This window comes from Xiphophorus couchianus, chromosome 4, assembly GCF_001444195.1.
Source record: "Xiphophorus couchianus chromosome 4, X_couchianus-1.0, whole genome shotgun sequence".
NCBI lineage: Eukaryota > Metazoa > Chordata > Actinopteri > Cyprinodontiformes > Poeciliidae > Xiphophorus > Xiphophorus couchianus.
The window spans coordinates 31,469,641-31,491,625 of NC_040231.1; the positions used below are offsets into that span (position 1 = coordinate 31,469,641).

Consider the following 21,985-nt stretch of genomic DNA (forward strand, 5'->3'; position numbering starts at 1 on the left):
TGATGATGACTTGATCAGAAAGTCTCCTTCAGTCATCTGTTATTTAGACTGAATGTGTGTCTGATTATGTGTTGATTCTCCAGGATCAGCGAGACAAGACAAGACTGGACCAATGAGGAGAGAGAAGACACAGAGGACTGAGGAGACGCTGGAAATCCTGCTGGGAATCCAGAGAAGATGTTTCCTGATGCATCAGGGGGACAACTGAGGACGGGACACAGCATAAAGAGACAGAGATCATGTGAAGTAGGTCCTTCAATAACAAACTAACATTTGCCAACTATGTTAATTTAGTTACTGTTTTGTTGCAGTTAAAACAAGCAAATGTAGGGTAAGAATCGACAGTAGCCAGCAGACAAATAATTATCCAGTTAGTGAATCTCCAGTTAGTGGATTTGCAATATTACCTGTGCTAAACAAGAAACAAGATTAGAGATATTAATGTTTATGTGTGACTGTAAAACATCAATTTAATATCATGCTCTTTTTAGTATCATTAAAGTGATGGTTATTCTGAATGTTTTCTAGATTCAAGGATGGCCTTTCAACCCTGGATGTCATTTATGCTTCGGAGCTTCATTCTTCTGTGTTCAGGCCCTTTATGTGCACAAGGGTGGAAAAGCTGACATCAGAAATGTTAGAGGAAATCTGTGAAGTTCAGCTCAGCGAAAAGGACAGCACCAGACGACAAGAAGAAACCAGACTGCTAGGATTCTCCTTGAGACAGACCAAACCTCGCTTTCCTGTTCAAACACTGTCAAGATACCAAAGCCCAAAACAAATGATCAATTCCAAAAAACATGGACTTTGGGATAAAAACTCTTTGGACTTTATTAAGTTCAAATACAGAATCACAAAACATAAATGTGGATGTTGGCCTGTGAAGGCAGATGTTAACTTGTGAAACCTGCTCTGTTCAATTGTCACTACCAACTGTTATGACTATTGTTGAAAACTGTTGTAATGCTTCATTGTATTTACATGTAAATATTAGAAATGAACATTTTTATGTCATCAAAAATTGTTGCAATAAAAAGTGACATACTATTAACACATGGCTGATTTTTGTTTTATTTTGACAAATTATTTTTGAAAGCTGCCAAACAGGCAACAAATTAACCAGATGTTAATGAAATAAATAAGAAAAACAACAAAAACAACCTTGTTAGGTAGGTGGTACATGACATCCGGTTTACCAGTGAGACTGTTGAACAGGTCTGATGGTATTTGTAGTCCATCTTTCCTTTCATCAATGTCACATTGCAGCAAACCCATGAACACAAACCGCACTAGACACATCTGCTCATAACTGCCACTAAAGACGTGTCTTTGCTTCAGATCATCCAGAACTGGGACTAACAACAAAGCAAAATTATAACAAATGAAGGAAAATTTCAGCAGGAAAGACAAACAGTCTAGAATGGCATCATTGGTTTCCATAAAATTGATACTTTCTTTAATTTGCTCTTCACCTTGTGCCAAGAACTGAACATTTTACCCACATGAAAAACAGAACACTTGAACTGTCCTGGATGTTGACCACAGAAGTCACAAAACATGGAACATGGCCACCTTAAAAAAAAAAAAAAAGATACAGTTGAAACAGATATTTATACACCAAGAGAAAGATACAAACATCTCTCTCTGTGTCTGTATAGACAGATTCACATCCATCTATATGCCTGGTACGGCATGACCTCAGGTCATCTCCTCTCTCGACCAGAGTCAGAGAGCGTTAGGGCAGTGGTCAAGACGAGATGAGAGGAGTAGAGCTTGTGAGTTTTAGGTCTGGTTCACACGGCACGATTTAAGGATTGTCGGACGATTTTCCAAACTTCTGTGACCACAGAGCCGATAAAAGTCCAACAGGTTCGTGTGTCCAGCCACACGGCAGGAGCAACACACCACCACACAAACCGATTCCAGGAGAAAATCCAGTAAAACTCCCAACATAACATACATGAATTTAGAATAATCAAACACGGATGACGATGTAGAAGCAGCAGTGTTAGTTTGTGACCTCATTTTAAGGATTAAAGACATAACAAAAAGAAAAGGCGGTTGATAAAAGATGGCAGGAGCAGCCGCTCTATTTGCTGCACTATAACTTGGAGGTGAGTTATGTTTTTTTGTAGTTAACATTTTTAACTGAATACATTTTTCCACATATAATAAAAATATATAAAAATGACCTTTACATATAATAATAAACATTTCCACATATAACCTCCGATGTCCACCGGACTCTCAGTTGCCATGTCAACTGTTTTTGATTCCCCTCCGTTCTTACATAACCGCGCTTTCTGATTGGCTACCTGTCACATTCAACAGGCTGTGATAATCGGGCCACGACATTATTGAATATGTCCGATTTTACATCGGCAGAGAGAAGTTTTCCAATTTGAAGGACCTAAACTGACATAGTTAAGAATGAAAGCAGAACTAGAATATCGCACCAGTAATGTGAGTTTTAAAGATTTCATTGTGGACTCAAACTGGTTGGCCAGTAGGTGGCAGCATAGACACCTCGATACTTGTATTATATCTCTCACGCAGCAGCGCGTGCGTTCGTCACTGATAGTCATGGAAACGACGTTAGCGTTAGCAACCCTATAAATCGCCGTGACCGTCGGAATTCTTCCCCTTTGTGACTGGACTTTTGAAGGAGACGCCTGAAAGAGCCTTAACAGCCCCGGAAGGTTTGAACTTGTTGAGAAAGTCTGCTTAGCAAAACTCGCTGAAGAAGCACTTTGCTGAAAACGCACTTGCTGACGAAGCCTGCGGTTGAAAAACCTACGAAAGATGGATCCTGGTCAGGACAAGCACCAGCAGGGTGACCACCCGGAAGGTTAATGTCGTTCTTCTACTATTTTTAATAAACGAAAGCAAGTTATTACTAAGATATTAGTGAGTTGTTTAGTTTATTTTGTGTTTGTGTGTGTTTTTAAAGAAATTCCGACTGCTATATAGAAACAATATAATTACTTTGCTAGCATAAATCCTTCTTATCTAATGAGCCTTTTTCTTGACTGAAATTCGCTGTAAATGTCAGGAATGTTCAACTGTGATGTAGTGATTTAGGAAATATATGTTTTTAGTTAATTATGGTCAAATTAGTTCAATTAATGTTAAGCTTATAATTTGACCGTTATTTTTTGAAAAATGCGTGATAAACAATCAGTTTCCATGGATACGCTAAATGAAATATATTAAATATTTAATTTTATTTTTTAAAATTTCTGTGTTAGATTACTGAAATTTGTGAATAAATGTCTGTGATGTTAACACACTAGTGTTTGAATAAAATGTTATGCTGGTTTGAAAAAAAAGTTAAATGTCCAATTCTTAGAAAAATAGATGGTTCTTGGTCGTTACTATGTTATTTTTTGAAAAATGCCCTCATAAACATATTTGGTTTCCATGGAAATAACCGGTTTATTAGGACACTGGAAGACGCTTTACATAATATCAGTAATATGCATTCATGCACACGTTCATGGTGATACGCTAATGGATTGTAGCCACAGCCGTTATATCAGGCCATTGGCCCGTCTGACCAAACCCAGCAGGAAAGGTGGGAGAAGTGTCTTGACCAAGGACTCAAGGACAGAGATGGGCCATTGCAGTGCAAACTCCTACCACTCCGTTTTGTGTGTGTGTGTGTGTGTGTGTGTGTGCGCATTAGGCAATGAATCATGTTTAGTCATAGAGATCATCAGTGAAAGCTGGTTTTCACAAACAAAATAATGATTTCTTTGTGAAAATCAGCTTTGATGACTTTGGTGTCCAGTTCTTGGATGACTGGTTGGTTCTTTGTCCATTTTTTGAAAAATGCCCAAACAAATGTATTTAGTCACCAAGGATACATTGGTAAAATGACTTCCATAAAAAAATTAAAGAAACACTTTTGAAACATGTACCTTCTATAGTATCCCTAAATTATTTAGCTGTAATTCTAGAAATGTCACGAATGCGTACGGTGATGATCTTATTTTGTTTGAAGACAAAATAAGATTAATCAGATTACTTTTAATCATTTTTAAAATGATTAAAACAGAAAAGCAAAACTAGATTGTTCTTTACCTAATTTTTTTATACACCCTGACAAACATGTTTGTTTTCCATGAATGCACTGATCTGAATACAATAAATAAGCTTATTACTTAAAATATATAAACACATTTTTTTTTCTAATGATAGACTTCAATATGCGTGTTTAGTTTTCCTACATTGGTGAACTGATCTGAAAAGAAGAAAAAACATTTAAATTAAAATAAATTTTGATGACTTTGGTGTTCAATTTAGGAAATTGTGACTCTTTGAAAAACATAGCTTAGGAAGGTATAATTTGCATTTTTGGGATGAAACATATTTGTGAGTTAATTGGATTTTTGTGATTTAAAAATCAGAGCAGATAAACAGTTTTATTTTTGTAGGAGCCCCTTGTTACTGGAAACTCGGGAAAGGCTGTTTATTTAGGTCCCCAGTCCTTAAACTCTGAGTTTTATAGACATACATTTCTGCTGTTGGCAATATGTGGAAGTATGAAGGAATTTATTCATACCGTAGGATTTACTGACTGGTTGTCCGAGTAGCTTTTACTGAGAGTCTGAGAAGTTGTTGAGGTCAAAGGGATTTAATTTGATTAACCACTATTAACATTTTAGTCATTTAAAAATGCTAATGGAGACATATTTTTGAAACCTTTGTAATACTTATAAAATATATATAAAATATTAAAGTTATATAAGTAACAGTTTAAGTTTAATAGTAATGAATGCATCGTGTATCTTATTTTGGTTATTAAGAACGATAAAACATATCTGTTGAGCAGCATCAAAGATTTGTGAGTTTGGGTTGTTACAGAAGGGTAAACTGAGTAACTTGTTGAAGTGTTTTATTTTATTCACACTAATGGTACAATCTAAGATTAAAGGTGTTTTATTAGCTATTAAAAAGTCCTCAACACAGTCTACAGCTCTTCAATTTATGTTGAGTTTATGATTAAAGATGAACTATCAACAAGTCTAAATTTGATTAGCTGTTGTTAATGATTGATTGGTACCAAAGTTTGTTTCTCAGAGTGGAGGTTGTCCATACAATGTTTGATCATTAGTTTTAATGTGTTCTTGTTTTTATGTAAAAATATGTTGTTGTTGTTGTTGATTTTTTTTGTTGCTGTTTTGTTGTTACTAAAGATTAGTTTATTTATTCTATTTCACATTTCACTCCCCATCAGTTTCTGAAGACAAGGGAGAGGAGTCACACAGGACTTCACCTCCAATCACGGTGAGTAGTACTACCAACTCCAGTGAAGACAAGGTTGGTAATAAAAGTACTAGCAGCTCCAGTACTAGCAGCTCGAGTACTAGTAGCTCCAGTACTAGTAGGTTCAGTGGCAGCGGTACTAGCAGGTCCAGTGGCAGCGGTACTAGCAGGTCCAGTGGCAGCGGTACTAGCAGCTCCAGTGGCAGCAGTACTAGCAGCTCCAGTGGCTACGGTACTAGCAGCTCCAGTGGCAGCAGTACTAGCAGCTCCAGTGGCTACGGTACTAGCAGCTCCAGTACTAGCAGCTCGAATACTAGTAGCTCCAGTACTAGCAGGTCCAGTGGCAGCAGTACTAGCAGCTCCAGTGGCAGCGGTACTAGCAGCTCCAGTGGCTACGGTACTAGCAGCTCCAGTGGCAGCAGTACTAGCAGGTCCAGTGGCTACGGTACTAGCAGCTCCAGTGGCAGCCGTACTAGCAGCTCCAGTGGCAGCGGTACTAGCAGGTCCAGTGGCAGCCGTACTAGCAGGTCCAGTGGCAGCCGTACTAGCAGGTCCAGTGGCAGCCGTACTAGCAGCTCTAGTGGCAGCAGTACTAGTAGCAGCAGCTCTAGTTATAGTTGTACTAGCAGCTCCAGTGAAGACGAGGTTGGTAATGACTGTACTACCAGCTCCAGTCCGACAGTGGACCGTTCTTACGCTGTGTTAGAGCTGCTTGAGGTTCTCCCTCCAAAATTTAAATACACATGGGACATCGGGATGGCTCAGCAGCCTCAAGAGCCCATTTTCCATCTACAGGACTCCAGACAAATTGGGACCTCTCAACCTTACCAGGTAGGTTTGGAAGAGGACGCGGGTCATGTGATGACTGGCATGAACAGAAAGAGAACAAAAGCCAGTGATGCTGAAGAGGAGTCCCCCACCAAGAAGACTAGGCACAGTGTTGGTGAAGAGGATCCCGTTTTGTCATCCCCTGTCACCAGTCCCTCACAATACATGGTGCATGAGGATTCTGTTTGGTCACATCCTTTCCTCAGTCCCTTATGTATATTGGCACATGAGGATCTTGATTGGTCATCCCCTGAGATCAGCCCCTCACAGTACATAATGCATGAGGAGCCTTTTCTGTCCTCCACTGTCTTATGTCCCTCACCATTGGATCTAATTTTGGAGGATCCAATTTTGCCACCCTCTGTCTTCAGTTCTTCACCAATTCCTTATGAAGAACACCTTCTGTTATTCCCTGCCATCAGTCCTCCACAAAGGCTAGGTTTGGAAGAGGAACCGGGTCATGTGACATCTGTCACCTGCAGAAAGAGGACAAAGGGCAGTGATGCTGAAGAGGAGCCCCCTGGCAAGAAGACTAGGCACAGTGTTGCTGAAGAGTTTCCCATTCTGTCATCCCCTGTCATCGGTCCCTCACAGTACATTTTGCCCGAGGATCCTTTTCTGTCACCCACTGTCTTTAGTCCCTCACCATTGGAACCAATTTTTGAGGATCTAATTTTGCCAGCCTGTGTCTTCAGTCCTTCACCTACATTGGCATTTGAGGATCCCATTCTGTCTTTCCCTGTTCTTGGTCTCTCACCATCAGCACATGGCAATGATTCAAGTTTGTCATCCCCTGAAGACTGTATCTGGGTGGAGTCTGAAGAGGACACAGAAGAGGAACCAATACCATCAACAGCTGGGATTGGACCAGACGGAATTAGAGTAAGAGAGAGTTTCAGACAAGCGTGGTTTAGACCTCACTACGACTTGTCAAGTGACTCTGATTAGATTGGGATCTTGAAAAACTGAAGACCTACCTGAGAAGTCCCATTGGTATATCATCATTTCTCTGTTGTTTTTGTTAAAGCCTATGGCTTTCTAGCAGGACCGAGGATGCCTTAGGTAGCGACTTGCGCCGGGGCTTTTCTTTATCCCGCTGCTAGATTTTAGATGTTAAGGATACTAGCGGGACCGAGGATGCCTTAGGTAGCGACATGCGCCGGGGCTTTTCTTTATCCCGCTGCTAGATTTTAGATGTTAAGGATACTAGCAGGACCGAGGATGCCTTAGGTAGCGACTTGCGCCGGGGCTTTTCTTTATCCCGCTGCTAGATTTTTTTATTTTAGATGTTAAGGATTCTAGCAGGACAGGCAATGCTGACTTTTTTGCTGTTAATCAATTAATGACTAAATGCTGGAGGAGGCTAATTTAAATTTACGACAAACAAGACCATATTGCTGAACAAAAAACACTAAAAGGAGTCGGACATGGCTGGTGCGTAAAAGATAAATGCTAAAAGGAATGAGACAATGATTAATACTAAATCTAAAACAATCTTGCTTTGTTAAAATCAAACCTCAAAACGATTAAGACAACGCGGCTCGGGACACTAGAATCAATACAATTGAGACATCACTGCTGCAAATTAAACTCTTTAAAATTTAAATAACGTTTCTGACACTTCTAATTTTTAAGACATGAAAAAACACAAATGGAGACACAATATAATCGGTTATAATCGGTATAAACGGATCGAAACAGCAGTTTTAAAGTTATAACCATTCTGGTCTGGACATTATAAAATCCACACGAAATGACGCGAATTTACGTATGAAATAACAACGGCAGCGACAGTAAAAACGGAAGTTAATTCAAATGTTCAAAGATGTCAAGAGGAAGAGAGAAATAGGCAGGACCTTTGGATCCCGGATATGAACCGTTGATCCACGGATCAATCATTTGGCGGCTGGATTCCTAAACCTTCAAGTCCACATGTTAAAATGTCGTTGAGCAAAACATTTAAACTCGGGTGATAATGGTTTTAAAGGTTGGTAATGCTGCTGGGTGTCAAACCTAAAATCTCTTAGGACCGAGAAGAGACAACGCTTTGCGGGACAAATTCATCTCTCTAAGGACGAAGACAACGCTTCTGTGGACAAATGAAATCTTTCAAGTAGTGAGGAATTTTAATCTTTTAGGACTAATATGATGTCATGGTGGACAAATTAAAATGTAGAGGAATTAAAACAACACGCGGAGTACAAATTAAAATCTTTAAGGATAAAAGAAAAGACAGAGATAAATATTTGGTTAAGGCTTGGTCCAGTGACTTGGACCACCATAGACATATTCTGAGGACCACCAGGAGCTGCAGTCACCTTTCAGGTTAAGGCAAAAGTAAGTATCAGTCCCAGACAGAGCAGCTGGCAGTGAGACTGCTTCTTCCAAGATTCTCTCTGTGCTTCTGTCTCTGTTTTCCTCTCTACTCTCCCATGTTTCAGGGTGTAGTAGCGGTGCTTCCCCACACGGTGCTCTCTAATATAGTTAATTGTTCTCACCTGTTCCTCCACTAATCCACTCTCCCAGTTCTACTCTTTCAGGTTTTAGCTGCTCATCGCTGGATTCTTTCATCGTTGTCCATGTGGTTCCTGCTTGTAAGTTTTTGCATTCAACAACACATAATATTGCTGGCCTCCTGCTGGCATTGGTGACCATCAGCTTTAATAAATAAATATAGAAAGAAATTCACTATTAGTAGAAAGTGTTCCTCCATATAGAGTTAAATTTACATTAAGTGTGGAAAGTTTGCCTGATAATATTTTGTATTAGAGACCAAATGAAAGCAGCAAGTCAATAAAAATTTGGAAGACAGAATTTATGATTGAGGGATTTAATTAAGAGCTTTTATCCAGAGGGAAAGTAGAGAACAGGATCGGAGGGAAGGAAATAGAGAGGATGTGGAGTAAAGATAAACTATTAATCTCATAAAACAAATAGTTTATGTGGCCTTATTCATGTGTTACAACACAGAAAGATCCCAAAAAGAGAATAGACTTTAAAAAATACTGACACTAGTTTCTGATCCCAGGTCCAGACTGCTCAGATCTCTGATGTTCTGATCATCCCAGGTTGGATCTCCTGAGCCTGGAATCCTCCACCTTCAACACCACCAGTCAGGTGGAGGAAGATAAGAGAACCCAGTTGGTCAAAAAAAGTAAGAACATTTCTATCTACAAAACATAACGAAACATTTCAGATGGAGCTGCACAGAGTTGAGCTGAAAGTTAGAAACTGGTTCTGTTTGCTGTCTGTGATTATTTTCCTTTTTAACTCTTTTGTCTTTTCTTTTTTTTTTCATTTCTCCGTCAACTCATGTCACACGACTTGAGTTGACCAACAATTAAAGCAGAAGACCTGCTCCACCTGCTGTTCTACTGGTTGGAAGAGATTGTGGAAAAGGTGAGGACATGATGATGACTTGATCAGAAAGTCTCCTTCAGTCATCTGTTATTTAGACTGAATGTGTGTCTGATTATGTGTTGATTCTCCAGCATCAGCGAGACAAGACAAGACTGGACCAATGAGGAGAGAGAAGACACAGAGGACTGAGGAGACGCAGAAAATCCTGCTGGAAATCCAGAGAAGATGTTTCCTGATGCATCAGGGGGACAGCTGAGGACGGGACACAGCATAAAGAGACAGAGATCATGTGAAGTAGGTCCTTCAATAACAAACTAACATTTGCCAACTATGTTAATTTAGTTACTGTTTTGTTGCAGTTAAAACAAGCGAATGTAGGGTAAGAATCGACAGTAGCCAGCAGACAAATAATTATCCAGTTAGTGAATCTCCAGTTAGTGGATTTGCAATATTACCTGTGCTAAACAAGAAACAAGATTAGAGATATTAATGTTTATGTGTGACTGTAAAACATCAATTTAATATCATGCTCTTTTTAGTATCATTAAAGTGATGGTTATTCTGAATGTTTTCTAGATTCAAGGATGGCCTTTCAACCCTGGATGTCATTTATGCTTCGGAGCTTCATTCTTCTGTGTTCAGGCCCTTTATGTGCACAAGGGTGGAAAAGCTGACATCAGAAATGTTAGAGGAAATCTGTGAAGTTCAGCTCAGCGAAAAGGACAGCACCAGACGACAAGAAGAAACCAGACTGCTAGGATTCTCCTTGAGACAGACCAAACCTCGCTTTCCTGTTCAAACACTGTCAAGATACCAAAGCCCAAAACAAATGATCAATTCCAAAAAACATGGACTTTGGGATAAAAACTCTTTGGACTTTATTAAGTTCAAATACAGAATCACAAAACATAAATGTGGATGTTGGCCTGTGAAGGCAGATGTTAACTTGTGAAACCTGCTCTGTTCAACTGTCACTACCAACTGTTATGACTATTGTTGAAAACTGTTGTAATGCTTCATTGTATTTACATGTAAATATTAGAAATGAACATTTTTATGTCATCAAAAATTGTTGCAATAAAAAGTGACATACTATTAACACATGGCTGATTTTTGTTTTATTTTGACAAATTATTTTTGAAAGCTGCCAAACAGGCAACAAATTAACCAGATGTTAATGAAATAAATAAGAAAAACAACAAAAACAACCTTGTTAGGTAGGTGGTACATGACATCCGGTTTACCAGTGAGACTGTTGAACAGGTCTGATGGTATTTGTAGTCCATCTTTCCTTTCATCAATGTCACATTGCAGCAAACCCATGAACACAAACCGCACTAGACACATCTGCTCATAACAGCCACTAAAGACGTGTCTTTGCTTCAGATCATCCAGAACTGGGACTAACAACAAAGCAAAATTATAACAAATGAAGGAAAATTTCAGCAGGAAAGACAAACAGTCTAGAATGGCATCATTGGTTTCCATAAAATTGATACTTTCTTTAATTTGCTCTTCACCTTGTGCCAAGAACTGAACATTTTACCCACATGAAAAACAGAACACTTGAACTGTCCTGGATGTTGACCACAGAAGTCACAAAACATGGAACATGGCCACCTTAAAAAAAAAAAAAAAGATACAGTTGAAACAGATATTTATACACCAAGAGAAAGATACAAACATCTCTCTCTGTGTCTGTATAGACAGATTCACATCCATCTATATGCCTGGTACGGCATGACCTCAGGTCATCTCCTCTCTCGACCAGAGTCAGAGAGCGTTAGGGCAGTGGTCAAGACGAGATGACAGGAGTAGAGCTTGTGAGTTTTAGGTCTGGTTCACACGGCACGATTTAAGGATTGTCGGACGATTTTCCAAACTTCTGTGACCACAGAGCCGATAAAAGTCCAACAGGTTCGATCGGTTCGTGTGTCCAGCCACACGGCAGGAGCAACACACCACCACACAAACCGATTCCAGGAGAAAATCCAGTAAAACTCCCAACATATCATACATGAATTTAGAATAATCAAACACGGATGACGATGTAGAAGCAGCAGTGTTAGTTTGTGACCTCATTTTAAGGATAAAAGACATAACAAAAAGAAAAGGCGTTTGATAAAAGATGGCAGGAGCAGCCGCTCTATTTGCTGCACTATAACTTGGAGGTGAGTTATGTTTTTTTGTAGTTAACATTTTTAACTGAATAAACTTTTCCACATATAATAAAAATATATAAAAATGACCTTTACATATAGTAATAAACATTTCCACATATCACCTCCGATGTCCACCGGACTCTCAGTTGCCATGTCAACTGTTTTTGATTCCCCTCCGTTCTTACGTCACCGCGCTTTCTGATTGGCTACCTGTCACATTTAACTGCCTGCGTTCTCGCTCCCAGTCAGTGAAAACCCTACAGGCCGCTAAAATCAAGCTAAGACAATGTTAAATATGCCCGATTTTAGATCGGGCATATTCTCTGCTTCACGGCAGAGAGAAGTTTTCCAATTTGAAGGACCGAAACTGACATAGTTAAGAATGAAAGCAGAACTATTATATACAAGGGCGTAGGTTTGGTCTAAGTTTTGGTGGGACCTTACAACTTACTGACCAACCCCCAACCCCCGCACCGACCATTCTTGACCAGTGGGGAGGGCGGGGGGAGAACCACATTGGCTTAATAACCCCCTGAAGCTCCAGCCACCCCTCCATCGTTCTGCTCTGCCCCTTGCTCTGCTGTCTGAGCATCCTATGTGAAAAAATATTACATAATTAACAGACCTATTCTACCTCACATTCAGTGCTGACCTTACTAAACACCGGACTTTACAACAAATGCGTTGCGTGATAGATATCGAACTTATGGGTCCACTCACTGTACTTACAGCCGAGGTAGCGAAATAACTTCTAATGTCTGTCGTCCTTTTCTTTTTTGGTGGCGACATGGTCTCGGAGACTCATAATAAATGTCAATCTCAGAAGGAGACGCGTTCACTTTCAGCACCATGGACCAAGCTTCCGTTCCACGTGTGGCCAGCTGGCCGCCGCCTGTTGCAGCTAATCAAATAACGTAGATCCACGTTTTTTGAGCCAATAGCGGCATGGGTCGTCATAGTTCAGAACAGCAAATTTTAAAATGAATGCTACGACTGCGTAGTATATTAAAATATTAAACTAATCAATGTAGATTTTCGTTTATTTATTTTGTTTTTGTTAAAAAATACATATGTTTTTTTTTTTATCAATATGGCAAACATTGGTCGGAACTATTTTATATCCCTTGAATATTGGTTGTGACATGTCACGACCGTCCATACCCAAACCTACGCCCATGATAATATCGCACCAGTAATGTTTGTTTTAAAGATTTCATTGTGGACTCAAACTGGTTGGCCAGTAGGTGGCAGCATAGACACCTCGATACTTGTATTATATCTCTCACGCAGCAGCGCGTGCGTTCGTCACTGATAGTCATGGAAACGACGTTAGCGTTAGCAACCCTATAAATCGCCGTGACCGTCGGAATTCTTCCCCTTTGCGACTGGACTTTTGAAGGAGACGCCTGAAAGAGCCTTAACAGCCCCGGAAGGTTTGAACTTGTTGAGAAAGTCTGCTTAGCAAAACTCGCTGAAGAAGCACTTTGCTGAAAACGCACTTGCTGACGAAGCCTGCGGTTGAAAAACCTACGAAAGATGGATCCTGGTCAGGACAAGCACCAGCAGGGTGACCACCCGGAAGGTTAATGTCGTTCTTCTACTATTTTTAATAAACGAAAGCAAGTTATTACTAAGATATTAGTGAGTTGTTTAGTTTATTTTGTGTTTGTGTGTGTTTTTAAAGAAATTCCGACTGCTATATAGAAACAATATAATTACTTTGCTAGCATAAATCCTTCTTATCTAATGAGCCTTTTTCTTGACTGAAATTCGCTGTAAATGTCAGGAATGTTCAACTGTGATGTAGTGATTTAGGAAATATATGTTTTTAGTTAATTATGGTCAAATTAGTTCAATTAATGTTAAGCTTATAATTTGACCGTTATTTTTTGAAAAATGCGTGATAAACAATCAGTTTCCATGGATACGCTAAATGAAATATATTAAATATTTAATTTTATTTTTTTAAATTTCTTTGTTAGATTACTGAAATTTGTGGATAAATGTCTGTGATGTTAACACACTAGTGTTTGAATAAAATGTTATGCTGGTTTGAAAAAACAGTTAAATGTCCAATTCTTGGAAAAATAGATGGTTCTTGGTCGTTACTATGTTATTTTTTGAAAAATGCCCTCATAAACATATTTGGTTTCCATGGAAATAACCGGTTTATTAGGACACTGGAAGACGCTTTACATAATATCAGTAATATGCATTCATGCACACGTTCATGGTGATACGCTAATGGATTGTAGCCACAGCCGTTATATCAGGCCATTGGCCCGTCTGACCAGACCCAGCAGGAAAGGTGGGAGAAGTGTCTTGACCAAGGACTCAAGGACAGAGATGGGCCATTGCAGTGCAAACTCCTACCACTCCGTTTTGTGTGTGTGTGTGTGTGTGTGTGTGTGTGTGTGTGTGTGTGTGTGTGTGTGTGCGCATTAGGCAATGAATCATGTTTAGTCATAGAGATCATCAGTGAAAGCTGGTTTTCACAAACAAAATAATGATTTCTTTGTGAAAATCAGCTTCGATGACTTTGGTGTCCAGTTCTTGGATGACTGGTTGGTTCTTTGTCCATTTTTTGAAAAATGCCCATACAAATGTATTTAGTCTCCAAGGATACATTGGTAAAATGACTTCCATAAAATAATTAAAGAAACACTTTTGAAACATGTACCTTCTATAGTATCCCTAAATTATTTAGCTGTAATTCTAGAAATGTCACGAATGCGTACGGTGATGATCTTATTTTGTTTGAAGACAAAATAAGATTAATCAGATTACTTTTAATCATTTTTAAAATGATTAAAACAGAAAAGCAAAACTAGATTGTTCTTTACCTAATTTTTTTATACACCCTGACAAACATGTTTGTTTTCCATGAATGCACTGATCTGAATACAATAAATAAGCTTATTACTTAAAATATATAAACACATTTTTTTTCTAATGATAGACTTCAATATGCGTGTTTAGTTTTCCTACATTGGTGAACTGATCTGAAAAGAAGAAGAAACATTTAAATTAAAATAAATTTTGATGACTTTGGTGTTCAATTTAGGAAATTGTGACTCTTTGAAAAACATAGCTTAGGAAGGTATAATTTGCATTTTTGGGATGAAACATATTTGTGAGTTAATTGGATTTTTGTGATTTAAATGTTAGTTATTTGAAATTTTGGAAAATGACAGTAATGCTGTTTGCAGTTGTTTTGAAAATATGTTGTTGTTTATTTTTTTTGTTGCTGTTTTGTTGTTACTAAAGATTAGTTTATTTATTCTATTTCACATTTCACTCCCCATCAGTTTCTGAAGACAAGGGAGAGGAGTCACACAGGACTTCACCTCCAATCACGGTGAGTAGTACTACCAGCTCCAGTGAAGACAAGGTTGGTAATAAAAGTACTAGCAGCTCCAGTAATAGCAGCTCCAGTACTAGTAGCTCCAGCACTAGCAGGTCCAGTGGCAGCGGTACTAGCAGCTCCAGTGGCAGCGGTACTAGCAGCTCCAGTGGCAGCGGTACTAGCAGCTCCAGTGGCAGCGGTACTAGCAGGTCCAGTGGCAGCCGTACTAGCAGGTCCAGTGGCAGCAGTACTAGCAGGTCCAGTGGCAGCCGTACTAGCAGCTCTAGTGGCAGCAGTACTAGTAGCAGCAGCTCTAGTTATAGTTGTACTAGCAGCTCCAGTGAAGACGAGGTTGGTAATGACTGTACTACCAGCTCCAGTCCGACAGTGGACCGTTCTTACGCTGTGTTAGAGCTGCTGGAGGTTCTCCCTCCAAAATTTAAATACACATGGGACATCGGGATGGCTCAGCAGCCTCAAGAGCCCATTTTGCGTCTACAGGACTCCAGACAAATTGGGACCTCTCAACCTTACCAGGTAGGTTTGGAAGAGGACGCGGGTCATGTGATGACTGGCATGAACAGAAAGAGAACAAAAGCCAGTGATGCTGAAGAGGAGTCCCCCACCAAGAAGACTAGGCACAGTGTTGGTGAAGAGGATCCCGTTTTGTCATCCCCTGTCACCAGTCCCTCACAATACATGGTGCATGAGGATTCCGTTTGGTCACATCCTTTCCTCAGTCCCTTATGTATATTGGCACATGAGGATCTTGATTGGTCATCCCCTGAGATCAGCCCCTCACAGTACATAATGCATGAGGAGCCTTTTCTGTCCTCCACTGTCTTATGTCCCTCACCATTGGATCTAATTTTGGAGGATCCAATTTTGCCACCCTCTGTCTTCAGTTCTTCACCAATTCCTTATGAAGAACACCTTCTGTTATTCCCTGCCATCAGTCCTCCACAAAGGCTAGGTTTGGAAGAGGAACCGGGTCATGTGACATCTGTCACCTGCAGAAAGAGGACAAAGGGCAGTGATGCTGAAGAGGAGCCCCCTGGCAAGAAGACTAGGCACAGTGTTGCTGAAGAGTTTCCCATTCTGTCATCCCCTGTCATCGGTCCCTCACAGTACATTTTGCCCGAGGATCCTTTTCTGTCACCCACTGTGTCCACTGTCTTTAGTCCCTCACCATTGGAACCAATTTTTGAGGATCTAATTTTGCCAGCCTGTGTCTTCAGTCCTTCACCTACATTGGCATTTGAGGATCCCATTCTGTCTTTCCCTGTTCTTGGTCTCTCACCATCAGCACATGGCAATGATTCAAGTTTGTCATCCCCTGAAGACTGTATCTGGGTGGAGTCTGAAGAGGACACAGAAGAGGAACCAATACCATCAACAGCTGGGATTGGACCAGACGGAATTAGAGTAAGAGAGAGTTTCAGACAAGCGTGGTTTAGACCTCACTACGACTTGTCAAGTGACTCTGATTAGATTGGGATCTTGAAAAACTGAAGACCTACCTGAGAAGTCCCATTGGTATATCATCATTTCTCTGTTGTTTTTGTTAAAGCCAATGGCTTTCTAGCAGGACCGAGGATGCCTTAGGTAGCGACTTGCGCCGGGGCTTTTCTTTATCCCGCTGCTAGATTTTAGATGTTAAGGATACTAGCAGGACCGAGGATGCCTTAGGTAGCGACATGCGCCGGGGCTTTTCTTTATCCCGCTGCTAGATTTTAGATGTTAAGGATACTAGCAGGACCGAGGATGCCTTAGGTAGCGACTTGCGCCGGGGCTTTTCTTTATCCCGCTGCTAGATTTTAGATGTTAAGGATACTAGCAGGACCGAGGATGCCTTAGGTAGCGACTTGCGCCGGGGCTTTTCTTTATCCCGCTGCTAGATTTTTTTATTTTAGATGTTAAGGATTCTAGCAGGACAGGCAATGCTGACTTTTTTGCTGTTAATAAAATTAATGACTAAATGCTGGAGGAGGCTAATTTAAATTTACGACAAACAAGACCATATTGCTGAACAAAAAACACTAAAAGGAGTCGGACATGGCTGGTGCGTAAAAGATAAATGCTAAAAGGAATGAGACAATGATTAATACTAAATCTAAAACAATCTTACTGGGTAAAAATCAAACCTCAAAACGATTAAGACAACGCGGCTCGGGACACTAGAATCAATACAATTGAGACATCACTGCTGCAAATTAAACTCTTTAAAATTTAAATAACGTTTCTGACACTTCTAATTTTTAAGACATGAAAAAACACAAATGGAGACACAATGTAATTGGTTATAATCGGTATAAACGGATCGAAACAGCAGTTTTAAAGTTATAACCATTCTGGTCTGGACATTATAAAATCCACACGAAATGACGCGAATTTACGTATGAAATAACAACAGCAGCGACAGTAAAAACGGACGTTAATTCAAATGTTCAAAGATGTCAAGAGGAAGAGAGAAATAGGCAGGACCTTTGGATCCCGGATATGAACCGTTGATCCACAGATCAATCATTTGGCGGCTGGATTCCTAAACCTTCAAGTCCACATGTTAAAATGTCGTTGAGCAAAACATTTAAACTCGGGTGATAATGGTTTTAAAGGTTGGTAATGCTGCTGGGTGTCAAACCTAAAATCTCTTAGGACCGAGAAGAGACAACGCTTTGCGGGACAAATTCATCTCTCTAAGGACGAAGACAACGCTTCTGTGGACAAATGAAATCTTTCAAGTAGTGAGGAATTTTAATCTTTTAGGACTAATATGATGTCATGGTGGACAACTTAAAATGTAGAGGAATTAAAACAACACGCGGAGTACAAATTAAAATCTTTAAGGATAAAAGAAAAAGACAGAGATAAATATTTGGTTAAGGCTTGGTCCAGTGACTTGGACCACCATAGACATATTCTGAGGACCACCAGGAGCTGCAGTCACCTTTCAGGTTAAGGCAAAAGTAAGTATCAGTCCCAGACAGAGCAGCTGGCAGTGAGACTGCTTCTTCCAAGATTCTCTCTGTGCTTCTGTCTCTGTTTTCCTCTCTACTCTCCCATGTTTCAGGGTGTAGTAGCGGTGCTTCCCCACACGGTGCTCTCTAATATAGTTAATTGTTCTCACCTGTTCCTCCACTAATCCACTCTCCCAGTTCTACTCTTTCAGGTTTTAGCTGCTCATCGCTGGATTCTTTCATCGTTGTCCATGTGGTTCCTGCTTGTAAGTTTTTGCATTCAACAACACATAATATTGCTGGCCTCCTGCTGGCATTGGTGACCATCAGCTTTAATAAATAAATATAGAAAGAAATTCACTATTAGTAGAAAGTGTTCCTCCATATAGAGTTAAATTTACATTAAGTGAGGAAAGTTTGCCTGATAATATTTTGTATTAGAGACCAAATTAAAGCAGCAAGTCAATAAAAATTTGGAAGACAGAATTTATGATTGAGGGATTTAATTAAGAGCTTTTATCCAGAGGGAAAGTAGAGAACAGGATCGGAGGGAAGGAAATAGAGAGGATGTGGAGTAAAGATAAACTATTAATCTCATAAAACAAATAGTTCATGTGGCCTTATTCATGTGTTACAACACAGAAAGATCCCAAAAAGAGAATAGACTTTAAAAAATACTGACACTAGTTTCTGATCCCAGGTCCAGACTGCTCAGATCTCTGATGTTCTGATCATCCCAGGTTGGATCTCCTGAGCCTGGAATCCTCCACCTTCAACACCACCAGTCAGGTGGAGGAAGATAAGAGAACCCAGTTGGTCAAAAAAAGTAAGAACATTTCTATCTACAAAACATAACGAAACATTTCAGATGGAGCTGCACAGAGTTGAGCTGAAAGTTAGAAACTGGTTCTGTTTGCTGTCTGTGATTATTTTCCTTTTTAACTCTTTTGTCTTTTCTTTTTTTTTCATTTCTCCGTCAACTCATGTCACACGACTTGAGTTGACCAACAATTAAAGCAGAAGACCTGCTCCACCTGCTGTTCTACTGGTTGGAAGAGATTGTGGAAAAGGTGAGGACATGATGATGACTTGATCAGAAAGTCTCCTTCAGTCATCTGTTATTTAGACTGAATGTGTGTCTGATTATGTGTTGATTCTCCAGGATCAGCGAGACAAGACAAGACTGGACCAATGAGGAGAGAGAAGACACAGAGGACTGAGGAGACGCTGGAAATCCTGCTGGAAATCCAGAGAAGATGTTTCCTGATGCATCAGGGGGACAACTGAGGACGGGACACAGCATAAAGAGACAGAGATCATGTGAAGTAGGTCCTTCAATAACAAACTAACATTTGCCAACTATGTTAATTTAGTTACTGTTTTGTTGCAGTTAAAACAAGCGAATGTAGGGTAAGAATCGACAGTAGCCAGCAGACAAATAATTATCCAGTTAGTGAATCTCCAGTTAGTGGATTTGCAATATTACCTGTGCTAAACAAGAAACAAGATTAGAGATATTAATGTTTATGTGTGACTGTAAAACATCAATTTAATATCATGCTCTTTTTAGTATCATTAAAGTGATGGTTATTCTGAATGTTTTCTAGATTCAAGGATGGCCTTTCAACCCTGGATGTCATTTATGCTTCGGAGCTTCATTCTTCTGTGTTCAGGCCCTTTATGTGCACAAGGGTGGAAAAGCTGACATCAGAAATGTTAGAGGAAATCTGTGAAGTTCAGCTCAGCGAAAAGGACAGCACCAGACGACAAGAAGAAACCAGACTGCTAGGATTCTCCTTGAGACAGACCAAACCTCGCTTTCCTGTTCAAACACTGTCAAGATACCAAAGCCCAAAACAAATGATCAATTCCAAAAAACATGGACTTTGGGATAAAAACTCTTTGGACTTTATTAAGTTCAAATACAGAATCACAAAACATAAATGTGGATGTTGGCCTGTGAAGGCAGATGTTAACTTGTGAAACCTGCTCTGTTCAACTGTCACTACCAACTGTTATGACTATTGTTGAAAACTGTTGTAATGCTTCATTGTATTTACATGTAAATATTAGAAATGAACATTTTTATGTCATCAAAAATTGTTGCAATAAAAAGTGACATACTATTAACACATGGCTGATTTTTGTTTTATTTTGACAAATTATTTTTGAAAGCTGCCAAACAGGCAACAAATTAACCAGATGTTAATGAAATAAATAAGAAAAACAACAAAAACAACCTTGTTAGGTAGGTGGTACATGACATCCGGTTTACCAGTGAGACTGTTGAACAGGTCTGATGGTATTTGTAGTCCATCTTTCCTTTCATCAATGTCACATTGCAGCAAACCCATGAACACAAACCGCACTAGACACATCTGCTCATAACTGCCACTAAAGACGTGTCTTTGCTTCAGATCATCCAGAACTGGGACTAACAACAAAGCAAAATTATAACAAATGAAGGAAAATTTCAGCAGGAAAGACAAACAGTCTAGAATGGCATCATTGGTTTCCATAAAATTGATACTTTCTTTAATTTGCTCTTCACCTTGTGCCAAGAACTGAACATTTTACCCACATGAAAAACAGAACACTTGAACTGTCCTGGATGTTGACCACAGAAGTCACAAAACATGGAACATGGCCACCTTAAAAAAAAAAAAAAAGATACAGTTGAAACAGATATTTATACACCAAGAGAAAGATACAAACATCTCTCTCTGTGTCTGTATAGACAGATTCACATCCATCTATATGCCTGGTACGGCATGACCTCAGGTCATCTCCTCTCTCGACCAGAGTCAGAGAGCGTTAGGGCAGTGGTCAAGACGAGATGAGAGGAGTAGAGCTTGTGAGTTTTAGGTCTGGTTCACACGGCACGATTTAAGGATTGTCGGACGATTTTCCAAACTTCTGTGACCACAGAGCCGATAAAAGTCCAACAGGTTCGATCGGTTCGTGTGTCCAGCCACACGGCAGGAGCAACACACCACCACACAAACCGATTCCAGGAGAAAATCCAGTAAAACTCCCAACATATCATACATGAATTTAGAATAATCAAACACGGATGACGATGTAGAAGCAGCAGTGTTAGTTTGTGACCTCATTTTAAGGATAAAAGACATAACAAAAAGAAAAGGCGGTTGATAAAAGATGGCAGGAGCAGCCGCTCTATTTGCTGCACTATAACTTGGAGGTGAGTTATGTTTTTTTGTAGTTAACATTTTTAACTGAATAAACTTTTCCACATATAATAAAAATATATAAAAATGACCTTTACATATAGTAATAAACATTTCCACATATCACCTCCGATGTCCACCGGACTCTCAGTTGCCATGTCAACTGTTTTTGATTCCCCTCCGTTCTTACGTCACCGCGCTTTCTGATTGGCTACCTGTCACATTTAACTGCCTGCGTTCTCGCTCCCAGTCAGTGAAAACCCTACAGGCCGCTAAAATCAAGCTAAGACAATGTTAAATATGCCCGATTTTAGATCGGGCATATTCTCTGCTTCACGGCAGAGAGAAGTTTTCCAATTTGAAGGACCGAAACTGACATAGTTAAGAATGAAAGCAGAACTATTATATACAAGGGCGTAGGTTTGGTCTAAGTTTTGGTGGGACCTTACAACTTACTGACCAACCCCCAACCCCCGCACCGACCATTCTTGACCAGTGGGGAGGGCGGGGGGAGAACCACATTGGCTTAATAACCCCCTGAAGCTCCAGCCACCCCTCCATCGTTCTGCTCTGCCCCTTGCTCTGCTGTCTGAGCATCCTATGTGAAAAAATATTACATAATTAACAGACCTATTCTACCTCACATTCAGTGCTGACCTTACTAAACACCGGACTTTACAACAAATGCGTTGCGTGATAGATATCGAACTTATGGGTCCACTCACTGTACTTACAGCCGAGGTAGCGAAATAACTTCTAATGTCTGTCGTCCTTTTCTTTTTTGGTGGCGACATGGTCTCGGAGACTCATAATAAATGTCAATCTCAGAAGGAGACGCGTTCACTTTCAGCACCATGGACCAAGCTTCCGTTCCAC

The 21,985-nt window shown here is 39.9% G+C and overlaps 1 protein-coding gene and 2 long non-coding RNA genes across 5 annotated transcripts; all 3 read left to right on the forward strand.

Annotated features, from left to right (window-relative positions):
* The first annotated feature begins 164 nt into the window (after positions 1-164).
* Positions 165-18,961, forward strand: LOC114142465 (uncharacterized). Of its 3 annotated transcripts, none has more exons than XR_003595020.1 (5): positions 165-250; positions 9,165-9,250; positions 9,426-9,495; positions 9,588-9,754; positions 18,662-18,737. It is a non-coding gene; the product is annotated as an uncharacterized LOC114142465 (long non-coding RNA). The 3 variants fall into 3 exon arrangements; XR_003595018.1 differs by lacking the exon at positions 165-250 and adding an exon at positions 18,922-18,961 and having other exon boundaries at positions 7,610-9,250; positions 18,662-18,747; XR_003595019.1 differs by lacking the exon at positions 165-250 and adding an exon at positions 7,610-8,690 and having other exon boundaries at positions 9,125-9,250.
* Positions 12,891-16,609, forward strand: LOC114142463 (serine-rich adhesin for platelets-like). The gene is made up of 2 exons (XM_028013761.1): positions 12,891-13,200; positions 14,927-16,609. The coding sequence occupies exons 1-2, from the start codon at positions 13,155-13,157 to the stop codon at positions 16,453-16,455; spliced, it is 1,575 nt and encodes a 524-aa protein (XP_027869562.1). The 5' UTR covers positions 12,891-13,154; the 3' UTR covers positions 16,456-16,609.
* A 131-nt stretch (positions 18,962-19,092) lies between the features above and the next one.
* Positions 19,093-20,051, forward strand: LOC114142504 (uncharacterized). Its single transcript, XR_003595038.1, has 2 exons — positions 19,093-19,246; positions 19,529-20,051. It is a non-coding gene; the product is annotated as an uncharacterized LOC114142504 (long non-coding RNA).
* Positions 20,052-21,985: the final 1,934 nt, after the last annotated feature.

Coding starts and splice junctions, on each gene's coding strand:
- LOC114142463 (XM_028013761.1), top strand. CDS start 13,155: ATGGATCCTGGTCAGGACAAGCACCAGCAGGGTGACCACCCGGAAG. Junction 13,201..14,926: donor GCAGGGTGACCACCCGGAAG/GTTAATGTCGTT, acceptor ACTCCCCATCAG/TTTCTGAAGACAAGGGAGAG.